Below are 19175 nucleotides of genomic sequence, written 5' to 3' on the forward strand. Positions count from 1 at the left end.
AGCTGCCTAGATGGAGCTATGGAAGATGCAGAATTTAGGGCTAGAGAAGAGGTAAAAGCATTTCTTGTGGTGAACATCTGCTTTTAGCCCTCTTTGGCAAGGTGAATTTAATTAAGACAATCTCAAGTAACAGAGGATACAAGAGCAGGTAAAAAACTCCAAATGCTTATTTTACTTACCCAGAAGAACAAGCAAGAAAAAGAACAAATTGCCTTTTTTTTATCTCTTTATCCTAATACATTTTAAAGGACTAAAAGCAGCTGTAAGAGCATTTCCCATTAAAAGTAGTAAGGGGGAAGTTAAAATTTTTGAAAGTGTGTGAAATAATTTCTAAATCTACTACTCACCATGTATGACTAGCTACAAAACTGTATTTACCTAGACAGATGAGTTTTCATCACTATGTAGTTCTAAATCAATTGTTTATCTGAAGAGTGCTTGAAGTCCTCACCTATTCAGATGCTAGCCAGTTCAGCAGGAATTATATTCCTTATTCCTATATAAGATTGTGATTTCGTTCTCAAATGCTCTATGCTGGAATAGTTCAATGTCACATTTTAAAAGCAAGATCTTTCCTTTCCATCATCAGCAGCTCCAAGAGACTACACTAGGCAGATCAGAACAATTAGCCTACCAGAGACCATCACAACTGTGTGTTTTGTAATTGAACTTTTGCTGATGATCACTGTAAGTCTCTCTTTGAGCAGTCTTGCCAGTGTTCAGCCAGTCTATATGTGACTCACCCCTCACTGCAGCCAATTGCATGGCAACAAGTTGATTCTCCTGAATCAGCTCCACTGCCTTTTCCCAGGGAAGGCTTGGGGTTCAGTATTTGCCTTTTCTCTAGAAGCCCAACATTGTTGTTGGGAAATAACACGTCCCAGAAGAGTTTTATGAAAGATGATTTGGCAGTTGTTGACTAAGTCTCTGCAAGCTCCAGGCAGCAAGTATCGAGCACCTTGCTCTTAGCACACCCAGTATTAGATAACCCTTTCCAGATAAGCTCCGCGGTGCTCCAGCTTTTGCGGGTTGCCACTCACCTGCCTGGAAAGGAGTGCTCTGGAAGGAGCCGGCAGTGCCGAGCGCAGGTGACCGACCCCCTCTAGCGGCACAAGGCCGGGGCAGGCGGCTCTGCTCGGCCGCGGCAGGGAGGAGCTCACGGTGACCGCAAGGGATGACCAGCACAACAGCTAAAGTACCAAACGCACTTTAATGAGTTCCCGATTTTTGTTCCCAGGAGGAATTGATACCGTTATCAGTACATTAGGCAGGTACATGACTTCTCCTGAACTACAGGCATGAGGAGAACCGACTATGACATATTAGGTATCTAAAGTTACTCTTAGAAACCAGGTTTCCACATAATTAGAAATAAGGCAGGTTTCAGGCGTGCACGTAGCTGATTTATCCAGTCCTCAGATGCCGTATTTGCCCTTTAGTTCTTCCACTTTTGCTATGTAAGCTTTCATTGCATCTTCTTTGGACATTCCTGAAGGACAGAACACGGGAAGCAGTCAGATACCTTTCACAGATTAAGATGCCTTTTACAAGCCACAATTCCTCATTGTAGCCCATGCCACCAGAGAGCAAAGGAGCCAGGAAGGTCACTTGGCTGTGAATCCACTGCTAAAGTTTTAAACTAATGTGTTCCATCAGTCATGAAAAAGCAATGTTTCCAGGCAAAGTTGTTTTTGCACAGACAGCAACTAAGCAGTGTATTAGTTCTATTACTGTCATTGACAATTATTACAGGAAAGCTAGTCCTCACAGCACCAGAAAAAAGACCCATTGTCATCGATTAGAACACTTTTGTTTGGCTCCTCATTTAGAGCTGGGAACTCAGTTGTTTCTTCCAAAGCTTTCCTAACTGGAGGATACTCAACAGCTGGAGGGAGAGCTCAGTCTTTGGGGTACTAGACTGAGATCAGGAAAACAAAATTTAGATTTCTGCTGCTGTTATTGTTCTTCTTTAACATCTCAGGCCAGCTGGGAATTTTGCACCCTAAATTCTCTTTCACACTGGTCATATTTTTCAGGATTACCTCTGCTTGGAAGAGGTAATTAAAGTTTGTTACTCTAGAACTCTTGTATTAAAAGGCAACACTGTTCTGTTTCTTGCTGAACTACACATGTCTTTCTGACTAGTTTGCCAGTGGTGATTTTATTAATTTCTTTAATTGGACACTTACCTTTCAATGCACTCCAGGCATCCCACTTTGCTTTGCCTTTGAAGTCCAGCATACCAGGGCGCTCTGAGAGAGACAGGATAAACAGCAGGATTAGTTTGTGTGATCTGGCTACAGGTAATACCCACTTGAAGGCTTAGTTAGCTCTTAACTGTGACTAAATCCAATGGCTCATCCCTGCAGCTGTTACTGGCTAACCTGTAGCCAGCAGATCACCTCAGGGGAATTCTTACAACATGGTTGGTGACAACAGAAATACTCTTTCAAATTCCCTTGATACAGCAGTATTTGAGTAGAAGAGCACCAACTATTGTGCTTTGCTTTAGTCGTACTTTTTGAAGAGCCTGCTGTCACTTAAGAGCTATCTAATTAAGGAACTCTAAAGTAAAGCAGAAATACCCTGAGGACCATTACAGGCAGAGACATGAAAATAGACAGCTGTTTGTAGTAACATACAGCTTGGAACTCATTATCATCAAGCCAGTGGTGTGTTTGTAACGTATATTTCTACATCTGCATTTGGAAACATTGAAAATCTGACTCACTTCACTGCAGGCTGTAGTGTGGCCAAGTAGAAAGTGAACGACATGTGTAAAGTCCCCTTTGTGGTTTTACTTCCTCTCTCTTCTTAAAGACAATTCTTAGAACTCACAAATGGATCTGGGCAGTACCCACAGAAATAGCCTTGTGCAGCTCCCATGGCACAGTGACCTGCAGCTCCAGTTGGCAGCTCCACTTCTCTCCAGCCCAGCCCCAGCAGTCTCCCTCCCACAGGCTGCCTCTCCAGCCAACTCACGTGGGCAGCTGCCTCACAGGAGCGCAGGCACTTGCAGGAATGGTGGCAAATTCACAGCTCTGGAGCACCCTTTCACCCTGGCAAGCACTAATAATGCTGAGGTCCAGCCACAGCAAAAGGATCACATCTGAAACCCAAAGTAATTTCTTTTCTCCCTCACGCTGCCAACTTCAGAGAAAACGAGATTAAATTACTTACTATTTCCTGTACACTTCACTGCCAGCTTTTAAATCAATGGACACTCAATAAACTTTGCCAGCTACTGGGTTAGGAGGCCAGCACTCCTAAGAACTGACCTTTTCCCTTTCTAATTCTAGCTACTCCAGTGTTACACAAGGTCAAGAAAGACACACTTCACTTTGAATGCTATTCCAAAGGCTGAGCTGCCATGGACAGCACTGTAGCAAGAGAAGTACCCAGAAACACTTTGCACTGTGTACTTGCAGTCATATTTTTGGTACAGTCTTTCTGAAGTGTATTTAATTGCAGCTCCTATAAAAGTTTTCGCCTATTCCCCTGGTTTTGCTTTCCAGTACTATTTTTAGCAGCCAATCCAGTCTAAATAAACTGTTCGTGTCATTCTCTCTAGTGCTGCAATTCCCCCCTTGTATCGTTTGCCTGGCTGTTTAAGTCCGTATAACCGAGAAGTGCTTGCATTAAAGCAGCACCCCTCGGCCTGAGCAGCTGCTTACTGACAGAGGTCTCCAAAAATCCCAATCCCGATATCTGCACAAAACCAACACAGAGCATCCTCAGGCCCTCACCGCCCGGCACAGACGGCGGCAGCCGGGTTAATCTAAAACCCACGAATTGCACAAAGCCCTATCGGGTCAGCCTGTGCCCTCCCGCACACAAATCCGTGCCAAGTCGGCACTGAGGCACTTTCGCTGAGCCGCGGGATTGAGGGAAGTGAGACAGGGGAAAGCTTTCGCCTCCCGAAGCGTCTCCGGGGCGGCACCTACCCGTGTTCACGTCGCCCACCGTGGCCTGCTTGTAGTGGCTGTAGATGTCCAGCATCTCCTGGTCCGTGGGCTGCGACTTCAGCTGCTTCACCTCCTCTGCAGCTTTCTGGAACGCGGCCTGCGGGGAAGGCGGCAGCGGGTGAGCGAGGGGAAGGCACCCGGAGCTCCCCCTGGAGGCCCCCAGCCCCCCCGGCTCCCCACAGACCCCGCACCTCAGTCATTGCGACGAGCTCAGCGCAGTCCCGACCCCGCCGCTTCTGCCTCGGCCGCTTCTGCCTCGCCCGCCCCCCGCGCGCCCGCCTCAGTCCTCGCCAGACCGGCTGCCGGCCAATCGCAGCGCCGAGGGCCCCGCGAGAACCAATCAGCGTGGGCCGGGGGCGGGCGCAGGGCGGGCAGGGAGCCAATGCGGAGGCGGTGCGGGTGCCTCCCATTCACCAGGGCATGAGGAGACACCAGCGGCGCGAGGGGCGCGGGACGGAGCCCTCGCAGCCAATCGCGCGTCTCGGGGGTGCCACCGAGAGGACGCGATTGGCGGAGCGGGTGGGCGGGGCGGGACCCGGAAGTGCCGGCGGAGAGCGGTAACGGGCCCGGTGGGGCGGGCGGCGGGCCGAGGCCGGGGCGCCGGGGCGGGCGGCGGTGCCGGTGCTGCTGCTGCTGCGGGTCCGGGGAGATCCCTCTCTCCCAGAGGAATGGGCCACCAGAGCCTCCCACCTGCCTTCTTGTCCCCGGGAGGCGCGGGGTACTACACGGTCCCAGCCCTACGTGTGATCGGTTTGAATAGTAAATGTGAAAATGGGCGATTTCTGATTGAGCTCCCGGTTCTGTGTTCCCACAGTGTTTTTCCATGCTGCTTAGCAGCGAGTTGAATGCTGTGCCCTTTACCGCAGCCCCCAAGTCACCAGCCCATGTGGAACAGCACCAAGAAAACATTCATATTTGCTGTTTAGTATAAATCGAGTTATTTTCAGGTGCAAAGCATGCTTTTTTTTTTTTTTTTTTTGATTGGCATGTGTTTGTTGTGTGGTGTGTGATATACACAGCTCATTTAAAATGGAATTTGAACTCTGGGGGTTATTAACCAAGGCGGTGTAAAAGCAAGTTGCCTTGTGGAAGATCTTTGTTCCCCTCCACTCTAAAGATAGCACTTGATGAAAATATTGGCAGTTTGCTTTGCCAGGCTACGGCTGGGATAAATACAGCCAAGGCTGCGGTGCACCTACATGATTGTGGGGCACTTAAATAACCCCACAGCAAAAAAAAAAAAAAAAAAAAAAAAAAAAAGAAAAAAAAAAAAAAAGAAGAAGACTATAAGAAAGAACATAAGGGGATGAGTAGGTGAAAGGTTCCCTCTCAGGACTGGAGGTGGTGACTGAGATGCCTGCTCAGGGATGGGAGGTGCAAAGGTCGTGCTGATGCTGGAGCACGTGGGCTGCAGCAGCTATGGCACTGCACCACGTGGCCAGGAAGCTGAGGGATGCCCAGTGCCAAAAATAGAGAAGTTTGTCAAGGTAGAAAAGAGCTTATTTTCCTGTGGAGAGAAAAAACCCAACGGAACAATGCGTGGACTTGTTTGAAGAGGGGTTTGGGTTGACAAGGCCGCTCTGTTTTAGGCTCTGCTCTCTAGTTTAAGCTCACAGAGCCATTCTAGAGACTGCCTATTGTAAATTAAATCCCTTAATAATGCATAAGTGTACCAGGAAAATTATTTGCCTGTGTATGTGGGGGCGGTTTTTCACTTTCCCTGGGGAGGTGAAAATGAGCATTGCGTAACAGCTTAGGCATTTTTCAGAGTATTACACTCTCTACAACATAAGTATGTTAAAAAAAACTTTGGGTTTGTTCATATTAGGACATTTTTCTAGAGCACAGCAGGTAAAGTCTTCAGTCACTTAAATCCCACACAACACGCTTGCATTTATCCATAGCACTTGTGCATATTCAGTAGGGAGTCTGGTGTGGCATTACAGCACAGATACTGGAGTGTGTGGTGTGCAGTATCAGTAATGCCCTGTTTGTTTTGAGACCCTGTTATTGCTCCAGTAGGAATCATAGAAGTGAAATCCTGAAAGGCACAATGCTGTTGGATTTCTCCCCGTGTTTTATTCTTTGCACAAGGCCCTTGCACCTTGTTTTCCAGCTGTGCTCATGAGCAGAGGGAAGGGCAATAATTCCTCCCATGGATGTTTCCCAGGTTATTCAGAATTAATTCTCATGTCAGCTGAAAGTTCGACCGTCACCGTTCGTCTTGTGCGCTCCTTTGAACACCGGAATTTCAGACCTGTGGTGTACCATGGAGTTCCCTTGGATCAGACAGTGAGGGAGTTCATTGCTTTTGTGAAGAAGGGTAAGGTGTGGTTGTCTCATTTGTGTTTGCTTCAGTCCCAAGTCTTGCTGTCCCTGCACAAGAAAGTGGGGGAGAGCAAATGAGTGGGAATTCTGTGGCTTTCATAGAGATGCCGTATTTGTGTTTACATCCCCTGTGTGCTTTCCTTCCTTAGATGAAAGGTCTGGAGTTAATAAGAGATTCCATGGTTGGTGTGTCATGCTTGAATTTGGATGGACTGCTCCTCCTGCCCACATCCCCACATTTAGGCTAAAGGAAACAAGGACATTACTGCATTTGGCTCAGTGCCTCAGGCTCCTTGAGTGGTGCTGTCAGGCAAATATTCATAAATTAATAGGAATAAATTAATAGAGTTTAGAAAGTCTTTGATCCTAACTACACAAATATGTGGAATGTGGGAACGCAAGTCTGTTTGCTATTTGTGAGAAGAGAGAATGTTGAAAATTTATTTTTGACACTGTGTGGTCTCACTGTGCATGTTTGTTTCTGAGTTTGTGTCTCCATCTTGAGCTTTGTGGTGCAGATTTATTCATCTGCAGGCTTTCTCTTCTAGAAGCCTGGTTGAAAGTGACAGTGAATGTAAAAGTTAAGTACTGCAGACCAGCCCACACAGTGACTTGGTAACTAGGGTGTTACCCTTAATCCTGCAGGTGTATTTCCACATACCTCAATGGAGACATTCAAAGGGTACAAAATAACATAATTTGTTTTTTTTGCATGAAGTCAGCTTAACAAGTCCTGAGCTGTTGTAAATGATGACATTTGAGCAACTCCTAGGACATTGCCCTGGGACTCATGGGTGTCTTGTGTTTGGCAATTTCCACATTTCTAGACAGTGATGGGCATGACAAGATCTTGGGATGTTTTAGAAAACTGCAAGCACTTTCAGAACATATTGCACAGCTGCTGCTATGAAGAAGAAAATAAACAATGCTAAGAAACTTGCTTTTGATGTGTGCAATATTGCAACTCGCTGTTGAGACAAAGCCAATGTCTTGAATGAGGCTTTTTAGAACCTCCTTCCACAGGGGTCCAAAAGCCCTGTTCCTTCCTTTACTGCAATCTGTTTTGAAGAGGCAGTTTGAGAGAAAATGTTAAATTACCAAAGAAATCATGGCTTCAGCCACTTTGCTGCTGGGCACCCCCCAGGTGGCTGGGCCTTCTGAGGTCCTGGTTAAGTCACAGGGAGCACTGGCACCAGGGAAGGTGACAATGTTCCTGCAGTTCCATGTGGGCTGTGTCCAGCAAGCAGCTGAAGAGTTCATCTTCTACAGTTTGGCTTCCTTTTCGTGGCTGGTTCTCATGTGTGTTCACCAAACGATTCAGTTCTGAATGACAGTTGTCAGCTGTTTGTATAAGGTAAAGAGAAATGCTGTGCAAACCACTAAAAGGATATTCCTGGCAGATTTCTGAAGGATCAGACTCCCATGATCATACCCTAATTGCACTGACTGTCCTCGTGGGGTGTTTTGTTCAGAGGGACTTCATGCTGGAATGAAGTTATTCACATATGGAGTCACTATAGAATCTGGGCCAAAGGTTGTCTTTTAGCATTTGATGCTCAAACAAGTCTCCTGTGTTGTAGATTTATTTTGATGTAAAGGCTGCCCAGGGGATGCATACGTTGCACCATAATGGAAAATGAAGTATTGGAAATAATTAAAAAAGAGAACTTTGTTTTAACTTTGTGCTTTTATGTTAATAGATGTGTCTTCAAGAACAGGACTTCCTCCTCCTTTTAAAAATTACAAGTATGGTAGGTGATTTTTATTTTTCTTGTTGTAGTTACCATCAAATGACCACATAATATTTTACACCAGCATTTATACAACTTAAAAGATAACTGCTGTGCAATACTAATGTTGGTGCCAGTGCCTGCCTACGTTTGCAGCTCTATCCAGTTATGCCACTGGGATCTTGTCTGCAGAACTTGACCATTATTTTGAAGATCTGTTTTAATCTTTGAATTAGGCTGCATGGTTTACGTTATTTGCTACTAGAAACTAATGGGTTTTGATATTAATTTTTTATTACTTTTATAAGTGCCTTTTAACTCTGTCTTTACCCTAATGAGCAGCTTGTGATCTTGAAAACACTTTGAAATGATAGTCCTCTGTGTGCTTATGTACTTCAATATCTATTTACTGATGGTGAAGCAGAAGCTGAAGGCAAGAAGTAGAAAATGCTTAAGACTTATATACTTAAATAGCTTACACAATATAAGAGAAACAGGGGAACTTTGCTCCAAGTAGATATGAAAGCTCTTAAATACAAGCTGATGGTATGAAATAGCATTATGTGAAATTTAAGCTGACTTTATCCTCTAATGTAAAGCTATATGTATATTCCCTTTTTGTGCAAATTGGCTTGAACAGATGTGTAATTCATCTGTTTGGGACAGAGAAAACTTTTTCAATAGACTAAATTACTTCCTTTCTTGGAGTTTGTAAACTCGGATGTCAGTCACATTTCTTTTCCTGAACTTGGCAATTCTCAAAGTTCCTTTGGAGTTTTCCTGCAAGTGATCCTCTGCCTCCCATGTTCTTGTAGTTGACAAACTCCTTTCTCTGTGGTGATTCAAAGAACTGAGTGAAGATCTATTTAATGCATGTGAAGGGTAATAAACTCTATTTGCCTATTAGAAAAAAAAGCAAAGGATTCAAAATGGTGCAGTTGCTGATGGTGAAACAGAGTGCAAACTGAAGCCAGAAAAAGAGTTAAGGATTAAGACTGATGTTACATCAGTGACAGAGATTTGAATGTTTTTATTATTTTTAATGTGTTACTTAAGGTCTTAACATCCGTAAGTGTAAGTTTGAATTTGGAGGTGCCCTTCACCCCATCTGTGGCTTTGGAGGTTTGAGGGGTTCCTGTCTACAACTGCTGCTCTCAGTTGTATCCCTGGTGCTGCCTATCCCAGTTCTTTCATCACTTGGAGATCAGTTTAGCTTTTCCCAGGACATATCTGAGGGCCTGATTGTGCCATGTAGGACTGAGTATAACTTTAAAACCTGTTGCACCAGTTACTGGTGGCCTATTCTTACTGTGCTGGTGCTAACTGCAGGAAAATTTTCACACAGGAAGATCAAGGCCAGGTTCCTCACCTTCCCCTCAGGCTGTGAATCATCCAGGCTCGTGTTTTTGGCATCTCTGCTGTCTCTACAGTGCTCTGCTGCCTTTCTTATGTTTTTGTGAGGAAAGGGCAGTGAGACTTCTGCATGAATAGTGCCACTAAGAGCCAGACTTTTCCTCCTGTTTTGTTTGGCAGTGCCAGAAATCTCAGAAGGGTTTTTTCTCACTTTGCCTGTTTCAGCTTCCTTCCCTGCAGAATTCAGCGCCACTTTGTTTTAACATCATATATAGTGCCATCACATTTCTACTCTTGGATTAGTGCTCCAATTCACATCACAAAGCTTCTGACTTCCAGTTTCTCTTCATTTCTTTTTTGGATTATTCTTGTTCTTGGTCTAGAACTCTTCTGAGTCAGTCTTATCTTAGTACCTTGTTAATACCATCATTTCACTGATGTTGGCAGTCTGGATGCAGTTCCATAAGCTGCTTCTCAGTTTAATTTCTTTCATCTATGAATGTGGAGCAGTATGGCAGGTAGTTCATAAAATCACTTAGAAAGTGGTATCTTATCAGTATGATAGGCCTCTTATCAGAAAAGGCAAGATAAAAAATTGGCATTATGATTGAGTGGGACCAAATGGGGATGAAATAGCAAAGGTTAGTCATAGGAGTTAGCTTATGAGGAGAGACTATAGTTTCATCTCTGTAACAGAGTTAAAGAAGCCATTTAATAGCTCAGATGTACCCATTGTAAACTGCTGGGTGCTAGTGGTGGAGTTCTGAGCAAGTAAAACAGACAATACTTCAGGGCACAACTGGACAAAGACTGGAGAAAAGAGAATACATCAAAATAGAAAGAGGAACTTAGAACTAACAGGCACAGGCTGGGTTTATTTGCTGTAGTAGAAAGGTTTCATGATTGCAATGTATTTTTTCTGTGATTGCTTGGTCTTTTTGTAATGTTTCTATTCAAGATGGATCCTGGTAATTGCAATTTAATGTCTGTCTTGCTTCTAATACCACAGTTATTGCAACATGCCAAGGCTGCCTTCTCAGTGACCTTTGCAGTGAGAATACAGAGTACATCTTATTTTATGTAGTGTTTTAAATAGTGTTCAAAATGGGCCAGAATGGTATGGAAGCAAACTTGTGAGTGGGAATGTAATCTCTCTTGTTCTGAACATCTGAATACTTGCTCCTATAATTTGAAAGTTGGTTTAGCCAATAGTTGACTTTGGTACATCCTTCTCTTACCAGACTATTTCAATATGTAATGTTCACTCAATGCACAAAGCTAAACTAGAACAGAAAATGAGCAGACAAGCAGAACTGGTTTTTCTTCTTTGCTGGGAAAGGATTATTGATGTGTTACTCCAAATTTGTTCAAACACAGAGGCATCAGAGTTCAATCTTCATTTTTTTTTTTTAGTGTTGCATGGCCTTACGCCATTCCCTCTGGATCTTTGCCCTGATCCAGTTGCTTTAGTGACTGTGGTATTTTCCCCTGTTTTCCCCTTCTGTTAGCAAAGCCCTGCCCATGTTGCCAGAAGAAAGAGGTACTTTTAAAAAAAAAAATTTCTAAAGCCACTACATTGCAAAAACGTAAGATAAAAATTATTGAAGAAGGTATAGCATTAAAGATAAGAGGCTGTAGGTGTTCATGTAAAGTGAATTTATGCCGTGGATGGTGGGTGTTGTATTCATGAGAAGAAAAATTTCAAGGGATGATCTGAAGTGATCAGGTTACTGTGTCTTAATCACTTGCTGCCTATCAACTTAGCTGCAGCAGTTGACAGTGCATAAATGCTGCTGGTCCTGCCCCAATTGCATGTGTAAAACCTATTAAAACATCCTAAGTGGCATTTAAATTGATGTGTTTTGACTGGCAATTGAGATGGTCATTAGCTGGTTATTGTAATTCAGCCAGCACACAGAAACCCAATAGGATGTGGTACCTTAATGTTGCATTGACTGCTGCAGGACTGTGAGATTAAGATGTTTTCTCCTCTTTCTGGTTGAATACACAAAATTGTTAATAACAAAAGATTTTGAAGCTTCCCCCTTTCTTTGTTTGCTTTTCCCCAAGTACAGTTTTCAGCGTTGTCTGTTTATTAATCCTTATTTTAGGAAAACACTGTGTTTTCTTTCAGATACAATGAAGATTATTCACCAAGCACACAAATCTAAGGTAAGATTATTAGCTGTGTTCTTCCCCTTTTGCATGCTTTGATTAAGGCAGATCCTCTGCACTGTCAAACAAGACTGGAGCAGAGGAAATCAGTAAATTCTTATCTTTGTATTCTGGTTCTCTGATTTGTAGACTGGTGAGCTGGTAGTGAGTTTGGAAGATGATGACAAACTGATTTTGAAGGAAGACAGCACGCTGAAAGCAGCTGGAGTAGGTAGGAGTACATTTGTATTGACTGAAGATGCTGTTCCTTGTGGTAGCATTAAACTGATAACAGCCTGATTATGTTTGGACAGGCTGCCGAAAAGTAAATGCTATTTCTGATGCTCTTTACACGACTTGATAATTATTCAGGGAAGGAATTATTCAAATCATTGGTCTGAGGGCAGCAGGTATCTGCACTCCAAATGTTCAGAATGCAAATTGTGATTTTTAGAGGGTATGCTTATAATTCTGCTGAGAGTAATTTTAAATGATTGACAGATAGGTTATTAGTACCGTGTCTGCTTAGTCTTATCAGTAACATTTAAACTGATGTTTTGGTTAGAAATGTAAGTAGTGGAACCAGCATGGAATAATGAAATAAGATTAGATTTGTTTAATGTGCAGCATACAGTGCCTGATAGGCAGATTGCTCAGGAAAGCTCGAGCAGTATCATTTAGAGAATGTGCTGAACATAGCAAAGAGTTGAAACTTGACCTGATTTCTCACATTTTGACAGGAGACTACATATAGGGCATGTCTTTTGGTAATAATGTAAAGAAATGTCTGTCATGATAAAATTGATGGTGCCTGGATGTCCTTTGGGCTTCTCATAAATGTGGCTGAATGACTTTGTGGCAGCAGTATACTTAAGGGATGTGGTTGCATTCCACCTTGATATGGCCAGTTTGCTCATTTGAATCTGATTTGCCTGCCTGGAGAGCTTTAGCTGCCTGTGCTCTAAGTGCAGGGGCTTCACAGAGGAGGCTCCCTCCTGCTCCTGGTGCTCACTGGTTGCCCCCCAGCTACTGAATGGGATTTCTTTCCTGTAGTTTACTTGGCTCTCCTGTTTCCTGCGATTTATTTTCTGGTTTTAAGTGACTTGGGATGTCTCTTCAATGTTTTTTTCTGGTGTGAACTGCAGCTGGTCCCAGTATACCTTTCCTAAAGGTCTTTGAGTGTTCTTGTAATATGAGTCATAGTTTTTACTACACCAGGTCTTTTTGTCTCCAGGGGTGAAAAAAAAAAGTGAGGATTACTGGTACCCAAGCCTTACAGATTTGTAATTTAGTTAGCAGGAGATTTGTTTAACCATGATCTTTATCTATGTAAGGCATAAGGGGCAGTGCAGTTCAGGAGAGGGACTGATGACAGTGCCAAATGTTGAATTAGAAACAACAAAACTGTCTTCTTTCAAAAAGGTATGGATAAGTATTTGTACATATTATCTGTCTTTGTAACTGGGTTTGTGGCTACAGCAGTGCAACAGTTGGATGTGATCTCAGAAAAAGTGTCAAAACATCAGACTAAATGTTACAGTGAAAGGAAACAGCAATGCAGCTGCCTGTTCTGTGTCTCTGTACAAAGGGATGGGTGGTTTATTTAGGGCAGAAAATAATTTAAAGCTGCTTTCCCCCCCCCCCCCCCGTTTTTTTCTGAATAACAGCAATTATTAGTCAGTAGTATATAGAGTATATTCGTGATAGTACAGGAAACCACATTCTTTGGAAAATGCAATGTGCCATTATGTCATTTTGAATTTGAATATGTTCTAGTGTATCTTCACATGAAAATTAGCCAAGTTAGAAGTGGGGTCTTTGTAGTAAAATCCTGAAGATTTTACTTTTCTCTTTCAACAAGCAGAAAAGAGTAAGCCAAGGAAGTGATATCATGTATCATGCACCACTGGTCCTCATTTTGTACAAAATTATAATTTTCTTTCTTTAAATCAGTAAGAAAATTTGAAATCTCCTATTAAGATATGAATTTTTTCCAGCATATCATCTGGATAAGATTTACTAGAATAAAACAATCAGGATCACGGTTAGAAAAGCTGAGAAATTTTGACACATGCAGAACATTTTTCCTAAGCTGCAGTTGATTGCCCTTGGCACTATATAGGGTTGGGCTAGAGAGTTATAAATTATGAGGACATTAGATAAGTATCCTCAGGAAAGCCTCTGTAGTAGTGATTATTATTATAGTTATTATCCAGTCAGCAAAGTTAATGCTTGCATATTTTTTTTAAAGCAGGGTGCATGTTAATAAAGTGTTCAGTATTCATTACAAATAGTCTTGTCTGTTTTCTAGTTGAGATTCTAAAATCCCTTCTACTCTTTTTTTTTCTTTTTTTTTTTACAAGACAGGCAGACTTCATTAACTTGAGGTTTAATTTAAAAAACGAATGTGGAATTTATTGGCTCAGCACCTTAAAGAATTCCATGTTTAATAATTGTGAAGGCATTCCATCAGATTTGTCTCTGTTCTGAATTAGTAATGTTGCTGACTTATTGTTTTAGAAGAAGAAGTCCTTGACCTACTGGGTTGAAAGAATTGTGACTGTTCTGAACCTTTGTGGGTCCTTTAGCTCTGCCATATCCCCTGTGAATAATTAGAGGTATTTGAAGGTATTGCTGGAGAAGCCAATTTGTGTCTTTCACTTTGCATATTGTCGAAGCCTCATGAATTAATCATCAGCAGGGCAAAAAATTAACTTCTTCAGACACATATTTTGATGGGTCATGAGGGAGAATGTAAAGTGATCTGTAAAATATTCTACTGATCCTCTAAGTATTAAATTATTATACCTACAGGCTAATTTAATGGAAGAAAGAAGTTTCTTTCTCCCTTTCCTAACAGAAAAATGCACCAAAAAAGAGTGTATCACACTTCATTACTTCCCTAGCATTCGAAGGTGTTAGAAATGCAATCACTTAATTTACTGAATGCTTATACAAACAATTCTGAAGACTCTGTTAAACAAATTTTGAGGGGTATTGTGTACATATTTATTTCTATACAATCATGTTCTTGGTGGTTTTGTATGTTTGGGGTGTTTTTTAATGGGGTTAAATGACATTTTAAATACCGGCAGCCTTTTTCAAAAATACGGCGAGGAAGAAAAAAAAGTGTGGGGTGATTTATAATTGTCTTTGACCACGAAGTTGCTAATTGTCTTTTAAGATTCTAAATAGCTGGCTGTTGGTGGTTCATTTACTGGTGTGCTAAATATTTAATTTTTTATCCGTTCCAGCAAATGAGACGGAATTAGCATTCTTCTGTGAGGAAGATTACAGAAACTACAGAGCTAATCCTGTTTCGGCCTGGTGAAGATCCCAAGAGATTGTTTTGTTTTCCCATACCTGTTGTAAATTTTCCTGATTCTGCTTAATGAGATTTTTCTTAAAGATCAATAAATCCTAGAGGATTTCTTTGCAAACGGTGCAATTCCCTTCCTATAGAAATTAATTTCTGTCGATATGCTAAGGCTGAGAGAAGAAAAACGGGGGGACATAAATGACTTTTTACTGTGCTTGGCTCTTGAGCCTCGGGCAGTGCCATCCCTGACCCGTGACACACATTCTTGGTGGGATCCCACAGCAGACAGTAACTGCATATGGAAATTAGAGAAGGCACAGGATGATCCCATCACTGTACTAACTTCTAATGAAAATTAAGTGAAAACTCCTTCAAATGAAATGAAGTGTTTTTTATGACCGAATCACTGGGTATTTTAAAGAACTTGAGAAGAGAATCTCTGTGTTTCAAGTCACAGCTTTAATTCTCTCATTTTCTGTTTGGTCTCTTTTGTTTAAATAGTGCAGACTGGCCAGTGTTTCATGCTTTTCAGTGGTGAATGCTTTCCATTATCCTCTCTTCAGCCCTCTTTAGCATGCTGAAAGGGACAAATGTCTCTTGGGAGGCTTTTGTGTCGCCTGTTTCTAGCTTTGCTTCCTGGAGACACCTTCACTTAGGGGTAGCAGCTCGAGTTCTGCCCAGACATCAGCGTGCCTAAGTAGGAGCTGGGCATTTTCCCAAGTGGAGTGAAAGCTCATGGTTTCAGTTTTAGGAATAAAACCTGAATGATTGCATTTTTTGCAAGGAGAGGCCCAGTCTGTGAGCCACATGTCTTCAAGAGTGGAATTGATTCCTTTATGCTTTCCATGAGCCAAGTACTCTGTTGCTGTGTGATTGTTCTTGGGAATGCCAGGCTTTCCTACTAACATGAACCAAATTAAGAATAATAGAAATAATTATGGACCAAATAAAGTGCCTTTAGGTAGACATCACTTATGAAATGCTTTTTAGGGGGTACCAGCATGGGACAGTGTGCCATTAAGCCTCCTTCACTGAAGTAGGAATGATGCTGGCTCTGTGCCTTAGCAGGCTTTTGGCACAAGCTCTGCTAAATTGAATGAGACCTCACGTGCAATTGCTTCAGACCTACACATCTACACTGAGCTCTGGGTGAGAGCTGACAATGCTCTATCCATGAGACTTTCTGGAGGAGTAACCCTACCATTTCCTAGAGCTTTGGTTATTGTTTTTATTGACATGTGCTGTCCAAAGTATCTAAGTAAAATTTCCCTTTAGTTTAGATGTAGGGTCAAAAAACCCTCTGTGTATTGTTCCCACCACATTTTCCTCATCCTTCCTGACAACTCTCTGGTTTAGGCTGTTTGACTCACCAACAGCTTTGCTTCAGAGTTTTATTCTCTAGTGAAAGAACTCTACCACTGTGATTAAATTACTGTAACTTGATCTTGTAAGGAGGAGTCCTGTGTCACTGAAGTCACCTATGTTCTCCTGGGATGCAGATGCTGTTATGCATGCCCTGATGAATTTAGGAAGAGAATTTACCTCCTGCCTTCTCTTTCTGTGCAGGCAGCCTCTCTGTTGCTGGTACCTGCTCCCCAAACATGGGCCCAGGTTCAGATTTATGTGGTTAATGCAAGTTTGTGCTCATCTTCTCAGACAGTTCAAGCTGATGCATTGCACTCCAGACTATCTCACCTCTGTTGAGCCAAATTTACAATAATGAAGGTAACTTTGTAAGAACAGATAGTGTACCAGAGGCATCAGTGTCTCAGGCTGGCCTGCCAAGGCATCTAAATGGTGCCTGTCAGCACATGCAGGCTCTCAGACTGAGATCCATTCTTTTCCTCCTGTTTTGGGGATTTGAATTTGGTTTCCAGCCCTTTCAGACAGATTTGGATTACTTTTGTGATCCCTTTTCTCTAAAGCATTTGTGTTTGAAAGAGTAACCACATTTTAACAATTGTCCTTTCTGAGCTTGTACGGTTCCAAACTTGCAGTGTCACATCAAGTGTGGTACAGTGGAAGAGCAATTCTACAGCATCAGTGAGAAAAACTGTGAATATTCTACTGCAAATATTCAAGAATGGTGTGACTGGCACTCCAGATTAACTTCTCTTTCTAAGGGAAGAGTTAAACTACTGCTTTGTGAGCTCACTTTGCTCTGGCAATGGCACTTCATTGGCTTCTTTCTCCAGCAGTACAGTGGAGCCTTTTGTAATGCTCTCAATGGCCATACTTGTAAACTGGTTTCTTCCTGAAGGGTTTTTCTACTGTGGGGTTTTTTTATTATTAATTTTTAAATTTTTTTTTTTAAGTGGGAATTCCAGTAATGCTTCTTTCAAGTAAACCCCACAAAACTACAGAAAATAACGGAAAACTTGTTTGGAAAGATGTTCCAACATTTTTCTGGTGGGATATGGTACAGCCTTGTACCAAAATAGGTTTGTTTCCAGGATTGTTGAGTACTGTATGAAATCTCTGAACACCGGCTAATAAATTAATAAAAACTGAGATGTCTTTGCCCATGTTGTTTTGAAATCCTCTTTCTGTTGAAGGAAATCACAGAGCTGGTACTGTGGTTTGTTATCCTGGCAGAAATCACAAACTACATTTGTTTGCAGCTGCTTTTAATTGAAGGTGTAGTGGGGTAAGTCATACTCCTTTGCCAGTGGTCTTAGGCATTGTGGGGTTAATAAGGATTCTTGTAACAGTGGGATGTTCTGGGAATCATTGACCATTTTCTTGTTAAACAAAAGAACAATATCCAGAGAGGACTCTGAAATAAGATAGAATTTATCCTGGGTTATAACACTGTAGCAGGGAAAGGCAGTCAAACTGGAACCCTGGGGTGGTGTGTCAGGCTTGGCTGTTTGTTGGAGAAAAAAAATCACTTCAGAGAGACTGGAGTTTTGATTAGGAGGTGTGAAAGCATTGCTGCTGAAGAAGAAGAGAGTAAATTTGGAAAGGAATTATCATAAATAGGAAGAAGAGGTAACTTTGTTGTGCAACACTCTTGATGCAGAGATAGCAGAGCAGTGCTGCTTTCCACACAACTAAATGTATAAAAATGGTGCTTTTTCATAATTTTGGAATTGAATTAATTAACTGCTCCAGCAGGCATCCTGGGTTTTTTTTGGCTTTGTCACATTATGCTTTCTGCATCCAACAGTTTTAATTCTTTTTCCGTCCAGAGGTAGCTGTGTTGCCTTTTGAAGAAGCAAGAGTTTAGAAAAATCTGCTGACATGGACAGCTGATTTGACCAGTGGCATAAAGGAAAACTCAAAGATCTGATAAGCACCACTTTTACAGTTAACTGCTTTATCTGATGTAAACATTGTGACTTTAATGTGATTCAGAAATACATTGTAAGCTGTGGTGTTCCTCTTTTACTCCCTGGCAGTATTTAACATCCCCTGACAGATCACTTATTTAAAAATGAGCCTGCAGGTAGCAGTCCAAGAGTTCCCACAGCCATGACAGGACATCCATGGGCCTTGTCCTTGGAAGCTAATAGCCACAGAAATCCTGAGTGCCCAAAGGTCAAGGAGCTAAAACCAGAACACAGGATACTCATTCTTGGTCTCCTGTGACTGATAGGATCCCAGATACAGAGCAGGGCAGATGACTGGAGGCACTACAAATGCTCAAGGCAAATGCACACTTTTGTTCATTGAACAGCTTGGACTGAGCTCAGGCTCCCTGGCTGGCACCTGATCCCCTTTCCACTGCTTCCTTTCCATGGCACTACTTGGCACAGATTTACAAGTGATTCATGAGTCAAGAAACGCCCAGCAGACAACTTTTGTTGCTTTTCATTTTATTAGGATATTGACTTTTCTCTACTCCCCATTTCCTATTGAGTCAGAGAAACAGACACAGCTTTAGACATTTCCCCAACCACTTCCCTTTGCTTCTTGCTGCACTTCTGCTGATTTGCAGTGCTTTAATGGAGAGGTTTGCACCTCATCTGATATGCAATAGCAGTGTTTCCTGTGACAGTGAATGTACATTTAAATTTTTTTTTTCATTAAAAATATGCTTTGAAATAGAGACTTTTTCAAGTGCACAACAAAGGCTCTTTTCTTGCTTTGCAGGAAGAGTTGCACAGGACAGCACTGTCCACCAGTCAGTGGAAACAAAAATGTTTTTATCATAATGCTTGGAATCTTGTAAGGAAATGAAGGAGTTACATCAGGAAAGCAAAAAAACAAAAGGCAGTGAAAAGCCAAGACCTCTTGCCATGAACTCTGCCTGCAGAAAAAGCCACCAGATGTCAGCACAGCCTGTTCTTTGCTTCTCCAGAACCTCTGTAAGCCAAGAGATGT

At 42.1% G+C, this 19175-nt stretch overlaps 2 protein-coding genes across 4 annotated transcripts; one reads left to right on the forward strand and one right to left on the reverse strand.

Moving 5' to 3' along the window:
- Positions 1 to 1191: 1191 nt before the first annotated feature.
- On the reverse strand, positions 1192 to 4309 carry DBI (diazepam binding inhibitor, acyl-CoA binding protein). Its single transcript, XM_063400928.1, has 4 exons — positions 4157 to 4309; positions 3945 to 4062; positions 2190 to 2252; positions 1192 to 1489 (listed from the first exon to the last, which is right to left on the reverse strand). The coding sequence occupies exons 1-4, from the start codon at positions 4163 to 4165 to the stop codon at positions 1416 to 1418; spliced, it is 264 nt and encodes an 87-aa protein (XP_063256998.1). The 5' UTR covers positions 4166 to 4309; the 3' UTR covers positions 1192 to 1415.
- C6H2orf76 (chromosome 6 C2orf76 homolog) lies at positions 3952 to 17374 on the forward strand. Of its 3 annotated transcripts, none has more exons than XM_063400931.1 (6): positions 3952 to 4083; positions 6136 to 6288; positions 7994 to 8044; positions 11511 to 11548; positions 11681 to 11762; positions 14785 to 17374. In XM_063400931.1, exons 2-6 carry the CDS (start codon positions 6156 to 6158, stop codon positions 14859 to 14861), a joined length of 381 nt encoding a protein of 126 aa, XP_063257001.1. In that variant the 5' UTR covers positions 3952 to 4083; positions 6136 to 6155; the 3' UTR covers positions 14862 to 17374. The 3 variants fall into 3 exon arrangements, with proteins under 3 accessions (XP_063257001.1, XP_063256999.1, XP_063257000.1); XM_063400929.1 differs by lacking the exon at positions 3952 to 4083 and adding an exon at positions 4459 to 4522; XM_063400930.1 differs by lacking the exon at positions 3952 to 4083 and adding an exon at positions 4697 to 4912.
- Positions 17375 to 19175: the final 1801 nt, after the last annotated feature.

This window comes from Prinia subflava, chromosome 6 (assembly GCF_021018805.1).
Source record: "Prinia subflava isolate CZ2003 ecotype Zambia chromosome 6, Cam_Psub_1.2, whole genome shotgun sequence".
NCBI lineage: Eukaryota > Metazoa > Chordata > Aves > Passeriformes > Cisticolidae > Prinia > Prinia subflava.

Excerpts from the sequence above, each read along its gene's own strand:
- DBI (XM_063400928.1), bottom strand. Across the intron at positions 2,253-3,944 it reads GGTGGGCGACGTGAACACGG|AGCGCCCTGGTATGCTGGAC; the intron begins GTAGGTGCCGCC and ends TGTCTCTCTCAG. Across the intron at positions 1,490-2,189 it reads TGCCTGGAGTGCATTGAAAG|GAATGTCCAAAGAAGATGCA; the intron begins GTAAGTGTCCAA and ends TCTGTCCTTCAG.
- C6H2orf76 (XM_063400931.1), top strand. The coding sequence starts at position 6,156 with ATGTCAGCTGAAAGTTCGACCGTCACCGTTCGTCTTGTGCGCTCCTTT. Across the intron at positions 6,289-7,993 it reads CATTGCTTTTGTGAAGAAGG|ATGTGTCTTCAAGAACAGGA; the intron begins GTAAGGTGTGGT and ends TTATGTTAATAG. Across the intron at positions 8,045-11,510 it reads TTTTAAAAATTACAAGTATG|ATACAATGAAGATTATTCAC; the intron begins GTAGGTGATTTT and ends GTTTTCTTTCAG.